At 41.3% G+C, this 18,939-nt stretch overlaps 1 protein-coding gene across 1 annotated transcript in view; it reads right to left on the bottom strand.

Annotated features, from left to right (window-relative positions):
- Positions 1 to 18,939, bottom strand: part of COLEC12 (collectin subfamily member 12) — a 351,931-nt gene that overhangs the window by 72,368 nt on the left and 260,624 nt on the right. Inside the window, 1 exon segment of the mRNA XM_029591098.1 lies at positions 442 to 564. Within this exon segment, the coding sequence (XP_029446958.1) occupies positions 442 to 564 (123 nt within the window).

Raw genomic sequence — 18,939 nt, 5'->3', positions numbered from 1 at the left:
CGGATCTCCTAAAAACCCAACTGAATAGTTGGGTTTTTAGGAGATCCCAACTCTGCAGTGTTTCCCAACTCCTGCAGTGTTTCCCAACTCTGCAGGAGAGAGTTGGGAAACACTGGTATAGATGAGTTTACAAAACGTAAACTCATCTATACATTCATAGCCTTGACCACATCTTCTGGCATCAAATTCCACAGCTTAGTTGTGCATTGACTGAAAAAAACACTTTCTTAAATTGTTACCAGTTAGTTTCATGGAGTGTCCCCTAAACCTAGTACTATTTGAAAGAGTAAATAACCTTTGCTTATATGCTTATTCCACACCACTCATAATTGTGATGTGGGAGATGGGATTAAACAGTTTCTGCATTTCTTTCCTGCACAAGCAGTCTCACCTAAGCTCCCTATTTCTACAGAAAAATGATGCAATAAGCAATGCACATACCTTTGTACCCCAGGATAGCTACGGTGATGGTTAGCAAGGCACATAAAATATATAGCAATATGACAGAAAACTTCAGTGCCCAGTTATTTTTGCACTTAGTACACTGGGACCCTTCCTGAATACCTGCAAGAAAAGAAAATTATAGTTTAAGATCAAGAGATAATAAAAAAAATAGAGAATTCTGGTAAAACTAAGAGTGCATCCTACTGTTACTTCGGATGTGTTCCTACAGATGACTGCTATGTAATTTGCATAATAACATTAGCTATGCAATATCTGAGCCCACACTAATCCAGTCATTTTAGGTGCCAGCTTAATGAAAGTATGTCCAGATTTAATGGAAGTAGATATAACTTATCTATCCAGAAGAGGTAGAACAATATAATAAGGGTGATGTTGTCCCATGGAAGGAAAGCTTTATGTAATTATATTGGCAATCAGCAAGAATTTATAAAGGGGAAGATGAACACTTTTTAAAATCTTAAAATATGATGCACGGGATAAAAACACAAAGCCTATAAAATGCACCTTCTGTTTTGTGAGAGAAAATGAGCCCTTAACAAATGGTATTATAGCTTTTCAGGAAGGAAATTAGTCGATAATTGTCTGACTATCATTTATGTCAGTGAAATTGGGTAATAACCTGCACGCAGCCAGCATGCTCCTATCTGATCAGTGACAAATTCCCCCGAAGCAGAGAACCTTAATGTGAAACTCATGTCAAAGTGAATATTTCTATCAAGAAATACATGTCTCTGACCTTCTCTTCTATTTGCTGCTTGCTAATGGTGTGCCATGGGAGCATGCATGCAAGCTACGGCACAACATTAGCTACTATTCCAAGCTACTGATCTAATGGAAGCTTGCTCAAGAACTCCTGGGAAGGAATGTCTTTTTGACCCATTGGAGATGAAGCAAGCCGCTGCCTCTTGTGTGAATTCTTTTTTATATTGGCACAATGTATTTCTCCAGTGAAAGGAATTAAGTGATCATCTATTTCCTGCAGACCAGTCACAGAAGTTAATTGAATCTGTATCTGGCCTGAAGGAAGAGGCTAATTCAGTCTCGGTCGACCTATTACGTACATGGATTCATAGATTTTGATGGGGAAAATCAGCACAACCCAATCCGGTTCATCCTCTTCAGTCGAGCTGACCTGAGGTGTGAGGTGGCAAATCCTCTTTCTAACTCGTATCCCTTTTCCCTCACCTCCCTCCTCCCCTTTTTCCTGCTTTCATTACACTGCTTTCTAGTACTTGTAGTCAAACACTTTTGAATGAAAATTACCAAGAGGCAAAGTCACTGGAGAATGCCAGGATTGGCCCCAACAGCAAGCTGGACTTGCAAATAGAAACAGAACATTATATCACATTAACTTTTCAATTAATAACAATCTTTTTTTTTGTTATTTACTTTTTATTAAATTTTCATATTAACACAAGTGCACTTGTAACAGAAATCTGACAATTGTTAATATTACATTCATAGAAAATCAAATTAACCTAGAGAAAATGTTTCAATCTTTGTCATCCTTTCTGAGTACAATACAAGGTGGGGGGGGAGGGGGAATCAATTTTGTAAATGAGCGAAATAATAATAGGAAATTATAGAGTCCAATATAAAGCCTAAAACAAACCCTTACATACTAGGTTAAGCCGTACCCCATTGAGAGGATTTTAGGAATGAGAGTCCAGGAATGTTCTCAATTGAGCAGGTTCAAAGAATATATAGTTGGAGTCCTGGTACCTAATCAGGCACTTACAAGGATATCTTAAATCAAATTTTGCAGATCTATTTATAACTTCATCTTTCATATGCAAGAATTTCCTCCGACGGTCATTCTAGTTATTCTGGGTTATTCTAGTGACATCCGGGAAAACCCATACTTTCTGACTATAATAAAGATGTTGACGACTGCGAAAGAAGAGCTTCAGCACCGAATTCCTCTCAGGAAGAAAGGCAAAGGATACCAAGAGGGTAGCACGTTCCTGAATATTCATTTCGTGTGATAATTCCAACAACTGTGTAATATTCATTGATGAGCAGGGATCAGAACTTTGGGGGCCTTTAGAAACCCCTCTTTCAGATTTAAACAAGTAATAAGCTCTGGCTATAACAGGGAGCGCCTCCTCTGGAAATGTAAGAATTTGCTTTAAATAATTCCTAAATAATTCTTTAGCAGATATCATCTTAATACAGGGGAAATTTAATATTCTTCGATTTAACAACCTCATATTATTTTCAACATTTTCAAATGTTTTTAAAGAAATTGAAGCTGACTGAACCAAGTTATGTTGTACCGATTCCATTCTTGCAATCTTTATATCCATTTCTGTAACTTTATTTTCCAAAGGTTTAATTTGCTGCTCAGCAACCAAGACACGTCGATTATTTTCTATCAATGCTTCTGTTAATGAAGATGTAGCTTTCTCCACCCAGATTAGTGCCTTCCGTACGGTTTCCGACGTTATTTCCCTGGGTTTTTTTGGTAAATAACTTTAAAGGTAAGCACGCCTGGTCTGTCTCCGTTCCTTCCTTCTTGGGGGGCCCTTCCACTTTCTTTGGCATCAGGAGAAAATGGAAAAGGGAGCAGGCCCTCGGAATCCGCAGACGGTGGATTCTCCGAAGGGGAGTCTGAAAAACATCCCCTTCTCAGGGCAGCAGTGACTGGAGTTGCTCCCTTGCAGCAATTCTGAATTCAACAAACAAGGCGGTGGGGGAGCACACGGCTCGCTGGGACTCAAGGATATTACTTCGGCCAAGTAAGGCGTTGTTCTCTCCACTTTCGCCTCCGCAGGGGCTCTTACATCCGACGTCGTTAGTAAGGGTGCCGCGATAAAGGATTCTATCCCCTATTGTTGCATACGCTCGGTGACCGGAGACGGACTCAAGATCTCCCTCACCCGAGCCTTCCTTTTTGTGTGAGGTATAGCAAAAAGAAGTACTTGAATTAAAAGGAAATTTCAGGGTAGCAGCAGAGCCCTTCTTAGTGTGGTGTTCAGGCGGCGGCCATCTTGTCCCCCTCTCAATAACTTAATCTTTAAGAATATCAGTTTGGACTGGACTATAGTTAGGTGGAACCTGTGCTTAATGCCATTGTAGTTGTGGACCTGGCTTTGCTAGGGCTTTTCCCCATATAATAGAGTGCACATTGGATAAGTTAGATCTTATGAGGTTTACTTGGGACGATGGGATTCTTGGACAGAAACTTTAGAAGCTCCAGCTCTTTCTTGAATTATTTAACTCACTTGGAACCTTATTGTATGCATACAGAGACAATATTTGGATAAATCAGACCCTTGTTTTATAAATCCACTACTACCACAGAAAAGACTTCATTAATTCCTCTTTTCCCCTGTTGTTCATCGCTAAAGTAGCTCAGTGGGGCTTTCTGTAGTTACCACTGTTGCATACATATCATACAAAATGGCTAAAATATATATTTAAAAAAACCCTACTGAAGGCAGCACAGAGATGAAATAATTAGAAGTAACTGGGAAAACCTTTTGCTTGCAGCTGAAAGCGGCAATAGATGCGATGACCAAACAAGATTCTCCAGGTAAAAGCTTTATCCCTGTGCTGTTCTGACCCTGGCATGGAAAGAGTTTGAACTGAAAATTCAAAGCTCCGTTTCTTGTGCTTCAGCCCAGGGTTTGTGTGGGGGCTTTTCCTGCTTATGCTCAGCAGGGAGCACTCCTGAACCGCAGAGCCACAGCAGCTCCCTGAAGTATGTCATTTCCATATATGAAAAACCCTTCCAGAGAGAGAGAGGGTGGAAATATCTGACTTCCAAAAACTGTTCTCCTAGCTCTCAAAATGGGCAGTTTCTTAAACACAAACAAAAGAAAAAAAACAAAACAAAACATAGCAAATGCTTCCAAATATGGATACATAGATTTCTTTTTTTTTTAATTCCACAGTTTGAAGTGTAACTGAATATCTGCATTTCAGCCTGCACCTTTCTACGGCTGAAGCATTGTCAGCTGAATACCAGTCCAGTACACTGACCGAGCCAGTACTCATTCTCCATATAAAACATTTGAAGCCTGTTTCAAAACAGTTCCTATTCAGTCGCAACCATTATCCTGAATGAGCGAGTTGATTCATACCTCGAACCCACGCAGAGCTTGCACTGATAAATGTAAAGAATGAACATGGCACATAGAGAACGTCTGATTGAGAAGCAATATTTCTGCCTGCCGCAAGTTGATTTCTGGTCATTTTATCGATTTATTAACTTAAACTTAAAGCCAGACACCTCTGCAAAATCACTCAGGACTTATTCGGGGGTTATTATTATTATTTTGTATATGAACCCTGTAATCACTTGCCATCGGCTGTTGTGAGTTTTGAAAATGACATTTATTTTAAAAATCATTCTTAAAAAAAAAATTTTTAATGTAGTATTGTGACAGTGGCACCTTGGCATTTAACATGACTGCGGACATGATATTCCCGCAGTGGAGCCACAGTCCTGCAGGATACTGAAACCAATTACAAGCAACCTCTTAAAAATAAATAAAGAAATAAAAATGGAGGAACAAAACCACTGTTTCCTGTGGTAAATAATCACTGGGGCCATTTGCAGTAACCAAGCTAAATACCCAATGGTCCCCCTTTAAGCTGGGTTTCTGTATCAACTTCTCCAGGGCTTTTCCATAGGCATACTTTGGGTGATAAGTCTTCCTAAATCAGGCCCTTAATTGTTTTCTGAAGGCAGACATCCCCAAATGTACTGAAAACTTCTATATTTGGATCGTGTGGGGGGTCAACCGCTGCTATGCCTTAAGGTTGGAATAACAGGCTGGGAACCAAGTGATGTGTTCAAATCCTGCCACTGACACTCCCTGTGAGCTTGGGTAAGTCACTTTCTCTCCTGCTGTTAGCTTTCTGGGGCAGAGATTCATTATACCTGAATGTAATTTGTTGCAAAATGTACTGGTTTGGGACACCTGACAAAAATAATCTGAAAATAAATTCATTTTGTTTCATGAAATACTTCCCTAGAGTGCTAGGATTTGCGCAAACATATGCCCCTGCCCCCAAAACACCCAATCACCCTGCTTCTCTGTTATAACAACTAAAAATCCTAGTGGAAACACAGATGCTCACGTAGTCGGATCTGTCTGGCAGGCAACGCAGGGGATTTAAGGAGTCAGACCAAACTGGTAATGTTGGCTGTTTGACTTTGTTGCAGAACCTTGTGGTTAAGACATGAAGTGCTGGAGGGAAACTAAGAGGGAATCTCATAGGGTCACTTACTTACCCAAGGAGGAAGACAAATGACTAAACTGAATAAGGATCTCTCTCTCGCACTCTGTGCCTGGCAGCTGGGATGTTTCCTTAGCAGTGCAGGCCCGAATAATTGGGCTAAATGAGCCACTTTCTGCAGTCCTCTACTATGTTATTATATTGTATATTTTTTAAGGACATATTAATTCCTTCACACTTTTGGTTTATTTTTTTCTCTTTTTACATCTAATAAGTGCCAAAAAGTGGAAAAACAGGCAAACTCTTGTTTATATTCAGCGGAAAAATTTGCAATTGCTTGATGAGGGGAAACACCCTACTTTCCCAACAAGTTCATTATCACTGCTACACAGTCAACTTTTGTGTACTTGCTGGTAATGCATCTTTCCCTGTATATTAAAGTACAGGATAACAAACAGTGATAACTTCTCTTCAATGGATTCTAAACTAAATGCCTGGCATCCTTTTGAGTGTCTTGAATGTAGTGCTGCAACTTATTGTTTTGCTGAGATGTTTTTTTTTTTTATTGTTTAGTCATTATTGTTGATTTATTTCAAGTTTTTTTCCTCACTGTGCACCTTCTTCAAACTAGAATTGTTAAACTGCCACTGATCTCTGAGTGTGCCCCATTTTAAGTGAATTTCTTATTCAAAAAAAAGGCAGGTAATAAATCCAAATAATAGATAAATGTGTGGAAGTAATAGTCGTTTCTGGTTTATCATGAAAGGAAGTGGTGTTATAGAAAAACAGTCTGTAAACAGGGAAGATTCTCAAGGGAGGAGGCCACCAGAGCTGCCCAGGGATTCCGGTAACCAGCTGATTAAACACCTTTAGCCTCTGGCTTTCAGAGAAAATAAGATAAACAAATGAAAAAAAAAAAAAAGAGTGCCAACAATGAACTTTTTCCTGGGCACGCCGAAAAACAAAGCTAGGTGCTATCTGAATTGTGACCCTCTCTGACATTTCAGAAGGCAATGAAATTAGATGCGCAACAACAACAGAAAAAACATTTTGGAACGGGACAAAAGTTGCACACACGTCTGCATTCTTTCTTTGGTTATGTTGCTCAGCTCTGTCCTCACTGATTAATCCCAGAGCAAAAGCGCAGGGTTCAGGGTCTGAAATCGTCAATCGAAAGGAATTCAAAGCTTGACAACAGCCACTAACTCGTGAGGACTTTCATGTAGATTAAATCGAGCAGTTTTTAAATTAGCAGTGATAGCTGGTACAAAAGAGAGGTAAGCCTTAATAACTTGATTTTAATGCTTAACATTTACGATTATTAATGCAAAGTTGTCACTTGAAAGGGATGTGCTGTCATTTGAAACCTTTCCCATTTTGCTTCATTTCCGAAATGAAAGAAAAATGAATCAAAACGTCATTCGTTTTTGGTTTTTATGCTGCTGCTATTAAAGAGAATTAAAACCCAGATGCCATGATTAAAAAGTCCCCCTGGACTTCCTGAACCCCCCTCCCCCTTGGACTCCTCCAGACTCCCCCCCTCGACATACCTGAAACCAGATCCCTTCCACCGGGGCAGGGGCAATCCCCCAGTCAATCCTGCACCGCCGAAGACATTTCTCATTTTATTGTATGGCAACCTTTCAAAAGGCCGGCACCATCATGAAAAATGACATGGGGGGTGACTGGGGATTGCTTCTGCCTCTGAGGGGGATGCCCAGTTTCGGGTATGATAAGGAGGGGACCAGGAGGACTGCAGGGGGGTTGGGAGGAAGGCCAGGGGTACTACTTAAAAATAGCACATACCAAAACCGAATATATATATATTTTTTTATTTAACATCTCTTTTATACTGATATCCGTTCGCACATCGCATCGGTTCACAATAAACAACAATTTTTGGGCGGTGCCCTTACATGTAACAGATAACTTAGTGAACTAGGAAAAATACAATTAACTTTTGGGAGGAGCCCTTACATATAACAAACATCAATGGGTAGATGCAAAGCAATAGAACTGTAACTATAACTATATACATGAGAGTGCACAGTACAAAATCAGCGACATAAGGCGTTCATAACAAAATGACATTGTAAAATTCACAGGGGGGTTTTATGTAATAGGGGGTGACATGTGGTAGGCTTGTTGAAAGAGCCAGGTTTTAAGTTTCTTTTTGAAAGTGGGGGTATATGTCTCCATGCGAATATCATGGGGCAGGGAGTTCCATATGGTGGGGCCGGCAAGAGAAAAGGCTCTGTTTATAGTAGAGGAGAGTTTAAAAGATTTGATAGATTGGGCACGAAGTGTTCCTTGGAGGGCTGGGCGGGTAGGTCTCTTGGAGGTGCGAGGTAGGAGGGGGGGATTAAGCCAGTTGAGGTTGGAATTTAATAGACTCTTGTGTATGATAGATAGAGTTTTATATAGAATTCGTGACTGTATAGGGAGCCAGTGTAGTTCGATAAGTGTGGGAGTGATGTGATCTCTTTTCTTTGTGTTTGACAGTATCCGAGCGGCGGCATTTTGTAGGAGTTGTAATGGCTTAGTGTGTGTTGCGGGAATGCCAAGGAAGAGTGCATTGCAATAGTCAATTTTTCGATAAAATAATAGACTGGAGTACTGTGCGGAAATCAGTGAAGTGTAGTAGGGGTCTGAGTTTCTTTATCATTTGTAGCTTAAAATAGCAATCCTTTATGATGGATTTAATGAATGGTTTAAAAGAAAGGTGATTATCAATAATGACTCCTAAATTACGAGTGTGTGATGGGAAGTTGGTAGACGAGTAAGCAAGTGGGATGTCTGGGAGCGGTTGCCTATTAGATATGATTAATAGCTCAGTCTTGTTGGAGTTTAGAGCTAGGTGCATGTCCTTTAGGAGTTGGTTGATGGAGGAAAGACAGGATTCCCAGTTTTGTAAAGCAGTTTGGATAGAGTCAGAGAAAGGGAAGATGAGTTGCACATCGTCAGCATAAATAAAATGCTTGATGTGCAGGTTAGTGAGAAGCGTGGTAAGGGGAATCATGTATATATTAAATAGCGTCGAGGAGAGTGAAGAACCTTGGGGCACACCTTGGGGAAGACTGATGGGATCAGATTCATAGTTGTCAACTAGGACAGTAAAAAAGCGATTTTGGAGATACGATTGAATCCAGGCGAGGGCATTGCCAGTGATCCCAATACTTCTGAGGATGTTGAGTAGGACATCGTGATTGACTGTGTCGAACGCAGCCGAGATGTCAAGCATGGCGATCAGATAGGAGGATCCTGAGTCGGTTCCTCTGATAAGAGTATCGTGTAGGGAGAGGAGCAATGTTTCAGTACTTAAATGCTTCCTGAAACCATATTGGGTGGAAGGGAGGATGTTGTTTTGTTCAAGGTGATCGGAGAGGCGTGAATTAACTAGCTTTTCAAGAACTTTAGCTAGGAGGGGTAGGTTGGACACCGGTCTGTAATTAGAAAGGGTGGCGGGGTCAAGATTCGGTTTTTTGAGTAGCGGTTTCACTATTGCTTGTTTAAGAAAATTAGGGACAATGCCATGCTCTAGAGAACAGTTGAGAATATTTGAAAGAGGTTTGGCGATCACATTGTGTATAGATAGTAGGAGTTTGGAGGGGATGGTTTCAGAAGGATTCAGAAATATGACACAGTCAATCACGATGTCCTACTCAACATCCTCAGAAGTATTGGGATCACTGGCAATGCCTTCGCTTGGATTCAGAAGGATGTGTTGAGGGTTTCATTTTCTTTAGTATGTTCTCTACTTCTAGGGAGGATGAGGATTCAAAAGAGGAGAGGGAGACTGGAGAGTTGATATTGGGAAGACAGATGTTGAGGTTGTTGTGCGAGAATTGTGCCGTGATGGAAGATACCTTGTTTTTAAAAAATTGTGCTAACTCGTTGCAACGATTTTTAGAGGAGTTAGCCGGTTGTTGCGTGTGTGTGGGAGAAGTCAGATCAGCAACCATAGCGAAAAGAGCCTTGGGGTTATATTGCAGACCATTTATTTTTTTGGCATAGTATTCCCGTTTAGATTGCAGGATGGAATTTCTATATTCGTGCATACGTTGATAGTAGAGAGTTTGGTTGCGGGGGATTGGTGTTTGCGCCATGACCTTTCCGCAGCTCTGAGTTGGATTTTAAGATTTCTGAGGACAGGCGTGTACCAGGGTTTCCTATTTTTACAGTTGGGGTTGACAGTTTTTGTTATTAGGGGGCAATATTCATTGGCAATGCTGAGGGTGAGGTTAACCCAGGAGGAGAATGCATTATCTGGGGATGATAGGTCAATTTGCTTGTCTATGTCTGAGCATGCTAGTGTGATGGTCTCTACATCGCAGGATTTACGAAATTTGAAAGATATGGGCTGACGGGGCACGGAAATGGGGCTTTGAGGAAGTGTAAGCTTAGTCTTGATTAAGGAGTGATCAGACCATGGTACTGCCATACATAATGGAGGATTGGTTATGCTGATGGGGGAGTTGATAAAAATCAGATCAAGAATCAGAATTAAAATAAAGACACACAAAAAAGAAACCACCCCCTAAAATCAAACAAAATAAATATGCCTGCACACCCTTATGACCTGATGCTACATGGATATAGCAACAAAACTGTGGTCACCGTGAGATTTAATGAATTAATGTTGGTGTTCAAGAAAGGACTTGAAAGGTTATTAGCAAATGAGAGGTTTGTTAACCTATGCTTTTTATTGCGCAAGGATGAACACTCAGAACAAATATTTTCCCATCTGCATAGCCCAGAGTGAACTCCTCGACGGCTCACCTGGCTTCCAGATACTATTCCCTTTGTATAGGGATGCCAACTTTTCTGCTGACCATGACTGGACAATGGAGGATGGGGAAGGAGGAGGGTCCTTCTTCCTTATTTGGCATATATTGCAGGATCCCACCACTTGGAATTCATATGGTATTAGGCCTGCTGTTAGGCATGTTGATGTGGGCTTGGCTCTCAGAAAGCCATGAGTAAACTAAATTACAACAATAAAAACACAAAAAAATACATTAATACTAAAACCATAGCAATAAAAAGAATATTTCAAAACAGCTGACGAATAGAGCATCCAAAAATCAAAATGTTTTAAAACTATCCCTCATACCTATTAAATATTTTAAAACAGTAGACACATGAAATACCATCCAATAATTAAAAAGAATACAAGATTTTAAAAAATTCTCCTGCTCTCCATACCTAGGAAATGTTGATCCTAGTCACCCTGAGATTGTTATGGATTAGTCAGAGGTGGTGATGTGCACAAACTTTCTTCGCTCTCTCTCTCTAATATACAGACACTCTCTAGCATACATGTCCATTCTTATACACACTCTCTCATATGCTTACACACAAACTGTCCTTGATACTCACACATGCTGACTCACTGATTTGTTCACTCACATATACTCACTGATTCACACACATACTCTCATGCGCATACATACAAGCTCACCGACTTTCACATATGCTCTCTCTCTCATACTCTTATATTAACTCATACTCTCTCTCACCCTCACACACACACACACACACACACACATTCTCACTTTTTTACTGACAATCCCATACAGTCATGCTCACAGTTGCACATGCTCACTGACTCATGCAGTCTCACATGCACTCACTGACTCACACATGTTCTTAGTCTCAGTCAAAAACACACACTCATTGATTCAGGTGCTTTCTCTCTCACTCTTCTCCACTAGTGTACGTAAAAAATGAGTTTTTACGTACACTAGTGGTCAGGAGGACCCAGGTAAGGTCCTAAGATTAGGGTCTGGATGGGCTGCCTGTTGCTGCTTTTTGCTGCTTGTTTCCCCCCTTGGTTTGGAAAGGGGTGGGTTGGAAGGCCCCGATGCTAGGAGTCTTCTTTGTTTTTCAGTTACTTTATGCCGCGGCCCAGCAGTTGAGAGCAGGGTTGGAGTTGAGCCGGCGCTGAGGGGCCTGCTCGCTGCCTCCCGTTGGCTGCCGGCAGACGCATGTGAGAGGAGGAGCCAGGAATGCGACGATGGTGGGAAAGTGGTGCCTGAGAAGAGCAGTGGCAACAGGTGCATGAAGCAACCGCTGCTGTTACTGCTGCCATCGCTGCCATGCTGGTAAAAAAAATACAAAACAAAACCAGAAGGCAGAGTGAGAGCAGAGCCTCTGAGGAGGTTCCCACTCTGTAATAAAAGATTCTGCGGGGCCTGGTGTTGGTTGCAGCCACTCCACAGGCGCAGGGCCGCAACGACCAAGACAAACCCCATGATCCTCCCGCCTGGCTTACCGGGGCATGCTCGAAGCTCCGATAGACCAATCCACCCCTATGCGGCCGCTCTTTCCTTCTTCCTGCCTGGGCTTTTCGGTAGAGCTGCGTGCTGATGTGCCTGAAGGCAGGGTGAGGCGACCACGGATGGAGAGTTTTGAAGGGCACTTTTTGCCACCTGAGGCCACTGGCTCACTCTGCCTCCCGATTGAACCATCCCCGGTAGGGCTTCAAATCCCGCAGAGCCAAAGGAAGAGTAACAGGCAGTACCTCTGAGAACATGCCCGGCTGCCCAAGCTTCTGCACGTGTCTCCTCTCGCACACTTTGTTCTGCAGCTGCAACGGTGCAGAACAGGCGCCTGATTGGATCACCACTGCCAAGCTTGATCTGATTGGCCAGCACTTGAGCAAGCCTTTTTGGACCAGAAATCACAGTATCCGGACACTGTACAACGGGCTGGAAAACCGGGCTGTCCAGTCCAAAACCGGGCAGCTGGTCACCCTACTTTTGTACAGTTACGGCATACACTGAGGGATGCCTGCTTATGAAAAGTTCGACTTTTGTTAGTGCTCTTAAAGCAAAGGATGCTATTCTGTCCTCACCACACAGCATACCGAATGACTATACAGATAGCTCAACTCTTACTCCATATATGAAGTCAGGCCATCCCTTAAAATTCCTAAATATTTATTCAATATACAACTGGAAACATAGGACTTAGAAGATGAAATGGAGACGACTAACTGGAATAAAGTCTCTGTGCTGTATCAGAGATGTATTAAAGGTCTTTTATGAACACCTAGCAGAATCAGGTGAAATGGCAATGTTTTCTGTGGGGTCTCAGCTCACAGCTGTGGTATAAAATGGAGGATTCTCTCACCCTAATGAAATACCTCGTTTGTGTTTTATTATGTATGCACTTCTGTGTTAGGGCAAAGATAGTAAAACCGGTGCTGGAAGCTACACAAATGCAATTTCATCAAATACAACCACAGGGTGGCAGCGTAACACACAAATATAACCTCTATGTATGAGAACGCTGGTGGTCATTCAGCAACAAGAGGAAAATAAGAGGTATGTATATATTCAGGGGTAAGGTACGTGGAGACCATCATTTTTCCTCAGGATTTGACTATTTTCAATTCCGTTTTATCTCAAGCACATTGCCCTGGGAAAGGAGACATGGCCCTTGACAGCTAGTCACAAATGTATTATGTTATTCCAATGAAACGTATTGACATGCCACGAGCAGAGAATGGGAAAAAAGCCTTTTGAAATCAGGGCCCTTGATATTTGCAAGTCTGAGAAAGCATTAGTGCCCGTGGGCACTTAAAACTCTTTTGAATCAATACTATCTATTGTATTATCTCACTGGCAGTGGACATTGCTTGAGGGTCCTTAAGCTACATATGGAATTACTGCATTGATATGTTGAGCTAATGCCCTTGTCACGGAATTCTTGGCTAAAGAAGTGACTTTACGTTACTCCTTGTAACTTTGCCAAATATGAGACCGTGTACCTCCGGAGAGCCAAGGAGGTAAATGAAATCACTCTTACTTGGCACACGGTGCAGCAATTGTAGCTATGCTTCTCCCAAGTTGGTTCAAGGCTTGACATGTTGACATAAGTTTGATGCTGTTCCCAGAAACTATAACAAGTTGGAATTCTGGTGGGGGACAGTGAAGCACTAACTAGAGCAATTACATTGATTTTCACACAATGGCTGACTGTTTCCCAGGATGCTTTCTTCCTTTATTTGGGATAGATAGGATACATACAGGCAAACAAAACTCAGTTCCGTTTCTGTCACATAGTAGTACATCCATTACCCGCACCAAACGAGATTTCTACGCCAAAAAAATACACGGCTTCTTATGACCCTAAAACTCTGTTCTCATATGTAGCTGCCCTTACCACACCTATGCCCCTCACCATCCCAGAAGAAGAAGCCCAGAACAAATCTACAGAGTTGGCTATCTTTTTTGATAACAAAATCAAAAACCTTCTTGCCCCCCTGGCTTCAACTACATGATGGTCCAAACCCTTCGCAACCATTAAGCCTCGCAACTATAACCCTCCACCAAATACCACCAATATCCACAGACCGTCACTAGAAATTCTTGAACAGACATCCTCCCTGGAAATTGAATCAATAATCAAGAAAATGAAACCTTCCACTCATCCTCTGGACCAAATACCGACCAAACTACTTCTCACCATCCCTAACACCATTGCTAAACCGCTGGCAGACATCATAAATTGCTCCCTCAATCAAGGATCGGTCCCGGACTCCTTAAAAATTGCTTCACTTAAACCCTTACTTAAAAAACCCAACCTGGACCCAGCCGACCCTGCAAACTTCCGCCCCATTGCAAACCTACCTTTTATAGCCAAGCTAATGGAAAAGCTTGTCAACATCCGACTCACAGACTACCTTGACTCCCACAATATTCTCTACCCCTCTCAATTCGGATTCAGGAAACGCCTAAACACAGAATCCCTCCTTCTTTCTCTAACGGACAACATCCTGATGGGCCTTGACAAGGGACAATCTTACCTGCTAGCCCTTCTCGACATCTCTGCCGCGTTCGACACGGTAAACCACAATATCCTCATAACCGCTTAATGGAAATAGGCATATCCGGCTCTGCACTGCTCTGGTTCACATCCTTTCTGAACAACAGACACTACAAAGTCAAAATAAATGACAAAGAATCTCACTCCATTCCATCAAACCAAGGTGTACCTCAGGGTTCGTCTCTTTCCCCTACCCTGTTCAATATATATCTACTCCCTTTATGCCAGCTACTCAATAGTCTCAATCTCACCCACTTTATATACGCGGACGATGTACAAATCATAATCCCCATCTCAGACCCCATCTCTACTCTAAATTTCTGGAACAACTGCTTACACGCCATCAACCTTCTGCTCTCGAGTCTCAATTTGGTCCTAAATACTTCCAAAACGGAACTACTGGTTATCTCCCCTTGTGACAACAACCCCCTGGCAAATAATGCTAGCATCCCATTAGCAAACCAGGTCAGAGATCTTGGGGCCACCCTTGACTCTAGAATGAATTTCAAAAAATTCATTAACGCCACAACCAAAGAATGCTTCTTCAAGCTACAGGTCCTGAAGCAACTTAGACCGCTCTTACACTTCAAGGATTTCCGTTCGGTGCTTCAAGCCATACTGTTTTCAAAGATCGACTATTGTAATGCTCTATTACTTGGTCTGCCCGCTTCGTCCACCAAACCTCTTCAGATGCTGCAAAACGCAGCGGCTAGGATCCTTACAAACACTCGTCGCAAGGACCATATCACACCAATACTAAAAATTCTACACTGGCTGCCCATCCAATATAGAATACTTTTCAAGGCTCTCACCATCATCCACAAATCAGTCTACCAGCAATCCACTCTCCAACTCACCTTCCCACTTGAATTACATACTTCCGCAAGACCGATCAGAACTGCCTACAAAGGTTCGCTCAAGGCCCCCCCCAACAAATCATCGGTCCACAACACTATTCACAAGCGAGCTCTTTCAACAGCAGGTCCACTACATTGGAATTCACTTCCACAAGACTTACGCCAAGAACAATGCCATTCAACTTTCAGAAAGAAATTGAAAACCTGGCTTTTCGCAGAAGCCTACCGCTGAAGGATCTCCTCAACCATCACTGACTCTCACTCCCCCCCCTCCCCAATCCCTTCCCCCCACCCAACCTCACCCTTTCCTTCTCCCTCTGGACATACCAGGCTAATAACTGCCTAGGATAAACCTATGTTTCGTATCTTACAGTTTTTGTTGATTTATATATTTATCTCTCTCTAATTGTTTCTTAGTTTAAACTCTGTACTGTCTTCCATTGCCCAGGTTTTATGCTCCCTGTTTAATGTAACTTTACTTTCTACCTTGATGTTAATTGGTTTCCCCTCAGTTACATTGTAAACCGGTACGATAAGACCTAGTCTTGAGCATCGGTATAGGAAAAGAAATTAAATAAATAAATAAATAAATAAATAGTAAAAAAAAAAAAAAAAAAGAAAGCATATTTTTGGCTTGCAAATTCAATATAGCAACAGACAAGGAGTGCACAAGCACTGGGTCCTGCCTAATTCAGATGCAAAAAGATATAACAGCACTAAACTTCATACAAGTCATTCATACAATTCATACGATAAAGTCATTCATACAATTCATTACTTTATCGTATTCATTGTACTTTATGCCCCAGTTCCTTGATCCAAGTTTATCTCCTTGTTCGATGTAATCGCATTCTTACATGCGTGTTTAATGTTATAATGTAAACCGAAGTGATTTGTAACATTGCTACATGAATTTCGGTATATAAAAAAAATGTTAAATAAATAAATAAATAAATAAATAAATAAATAAATAAATACGTCATCTGTCTGTGTCTCCGCATCATACATATATATCTGACCAAGGCTCTCAAGTGATGTTCCATCTAATCAGTTAACGCTAGTAACCACAGTTGGGAAAATCCACGGGATTCTATGATTTTCCTGTTCATCTCAGGTAAGCATGGTTACAGAGAGATCATCCCCATCCCATAAATGAATTCTACTTGCTGAGTTCATCAGATGATTGTTTTATAGATTGGAAGCAATAAAGGTCCACCGCTTCTGGAATCCTTGGGCTTGACCTTTTCATAAAGGTGGTTTCACATTTTTTTTTAGCTTTCTCAGAACCGATTCTAGTTACACTCTGGACACAACCCAAAATTTGGGTTCAAACAGTAAATCTCAGAAACGAACAGACTGTTTGTTCTCTCACCCACTTCCAAGCAAATTCAACTCCGTATTCCCCCTAAAATCACAAAGCATCTCCTGCCTCTTCCTATACATTAATTTAGGTGTGGGGGTGTTTCTGCGTTATAATGCTTTCCCAGTTGTTGGAAAAATAAAGGCAAAAATAAAAACCCTCCTATGCCATGAAAATGAATAATCTAAAGAAGTCTGACAAGAAAATGTGTGTGTGTGTGTTTGTGTGTGTGTGCATGCTGGGGAGGCGTGAGTGATCAGTAAGGGAAAAGAGTAGTGAAGATGGCTCCATTATTTAAGTGCTAAAATCTGAAGTATATTTGATTTTTGGCTTCTCATTGTTAAAAGATGTGTTGAGATTTTTACCATGCTCCCAAATGTTGTTTTAAGGAGCAAGACAAAAACGAGGCAAGATGGCAAGGAAGTCCGTATAAGCTGATGCATTTTGGAGAATCCCTAGATGTCCGGTTATGAGGTAAATAGCATTCTATTGGTATCTCACAGAATTAAGAAGGTATGGTATGCTATGGGACTGCAGGCTGGTCAGCTCTTAAGGATCTCCACAAGGAATATTCATGATGTAGCATAGCAAATTATTGATCTATGAAAATTATTCATTTGCCTCGTTTTCTTACCCTGAAAACCAGACTCGTTTGCAGCCCTTGGCTGGATTTGTGCACCCCTCTGATAGAATGACACTTTCAAGATACTTTCCAGAAAGTAAAGTTCCACTTGCATAAAGTCAATAAGCTCATGATTCCTGGAAACTCATTTTTTAGGCCTTGTTAGTTGCATGAACTGAAATAAAATTGATTTCAGTTTTTCAGATGGAGTTAAATTTGTCTCTTAGCCCCTGTACTGGAACCCAGCTGATCCTTATTCAGTGGCACACCGTTATATAATACTGAGTGTACAAGAAGGAATTTCAGGTGGCTTCACGTTTGTAAGGTCTTCGTTGCCATTCTCTTGTCTTGCCTGCAGTGCTCTCCCCCACTGCACATCCTCTTGCACATGGTTTTAATGCTGAACAATTTCCAGGCATTTGTCACTAGTTTGCGTGCCTTAGAATAAGGGTCACTTCCTCTCTCTGCTAAATGCATAAGCAGCTAATAAAGATCAGATGGCCCAAATGCACCTTATTTAGCTGGACATGCTTTTTTTTTTTTTTTGTAAACTTGCTTCATGACTTATTTTAATAAGAATTCTGTTTCCTTAAAGTCTCACTGTTGGGAAGACATCTGGCCAAACAGACCGCAGCTCACTACAAAGAGATCCTGCTGCCTGGCGTCTTAGAGGGGCATCCCTCCCATGAAGAAAGATGCTCTCAAAAGTATGCAAGGAAGACATCCTCCTGTTCCCAGCCTCCGTGACATTTGTTGTTTTAGCATTACCTTATAGCAACTGGGGTCTTTGTTCTCATGCCGGGGGGGGGGGGGGGGTAGCCATCTGCAGACCCCAGGAGACCTAGCGATAAGCATTGATTGCAGAAAGAGAAACCGTTTTGTACCTTACTGCTGAGCACGGATCTTTAAATTAACCACAAATGGAGACCCATAAAAAATGTGTTTCAAGTATAGGTACTGAGATCATGAATGATATTAATTAATTTTATGTATTCTTGTTTAAATGATAGCTCTGATGCGAATTTGTGTTATGTTTCTCATTTTTTAAAAATTAAATAAATCTTGTCATGCAGCACTAGCTTGAGGAAGGCAATTTTCAAACACCAATTATCTGGGTAAATTGTCTGAAAAGTACTCACCCCTTACCCAGGTAGTCCCAGGAGCGTATTTAGGTCTGGATAGGAAATAATGCCCATAGATTACATTTTCACATTTACGCCCATTCATGTGAATTTTTAAAGAGTTATGTATGTAAATGTATCATACTATGGTAGCAATTTTCAAAAGCCATTTATTATTCGTTTAAGCTGGGTATAATCTTACTAGCAATTCAATAGCATATAATGTAAGAATTTTCTAAATCCCATTTACACAAGTAAAACCCAGTTTTAAGTGTGTAAATGCTTTTGAAAATCAGGCTCAGAATTTTCAAGGGAAAAGGCACCCTCAGGAAAAGCAGGTGGGTGCTTATTTCCTAGTGCAATTTTCAAAGGAAAAGTGTGCTTGTACTTTCCCGTTGTGAACCGGTACAAAGCTTGCAGGTAAGAGTACCTGTGGACTTTGTATCAATGTGCCCAGCTTTGAAAATTATCCCCTATATGGTTGGTTGGATGCAT

Source organism: Rhinatrema bivittatum, chromosome 2 (assembly GCF_901001135.1).
Source record: "Rhinatrema bivittatum chromosome 2, aRhiBiv1.1, whole genome shotgun sequence".
In the NCBI taxonomy this organism is placed as follows: domain Eukaryota; kingdom Metazoa; phylum Chordata; class Amphibia; order Gymnophiona; family Rhinatrematidae; genus Rhinatrema; species Rhinatrema bivittatum.
The sequence above is the reverse complement of the archived record's forward strand: the minus strand, read 5'-3'. Positions and strand labels throughout refer to the sequence as shown.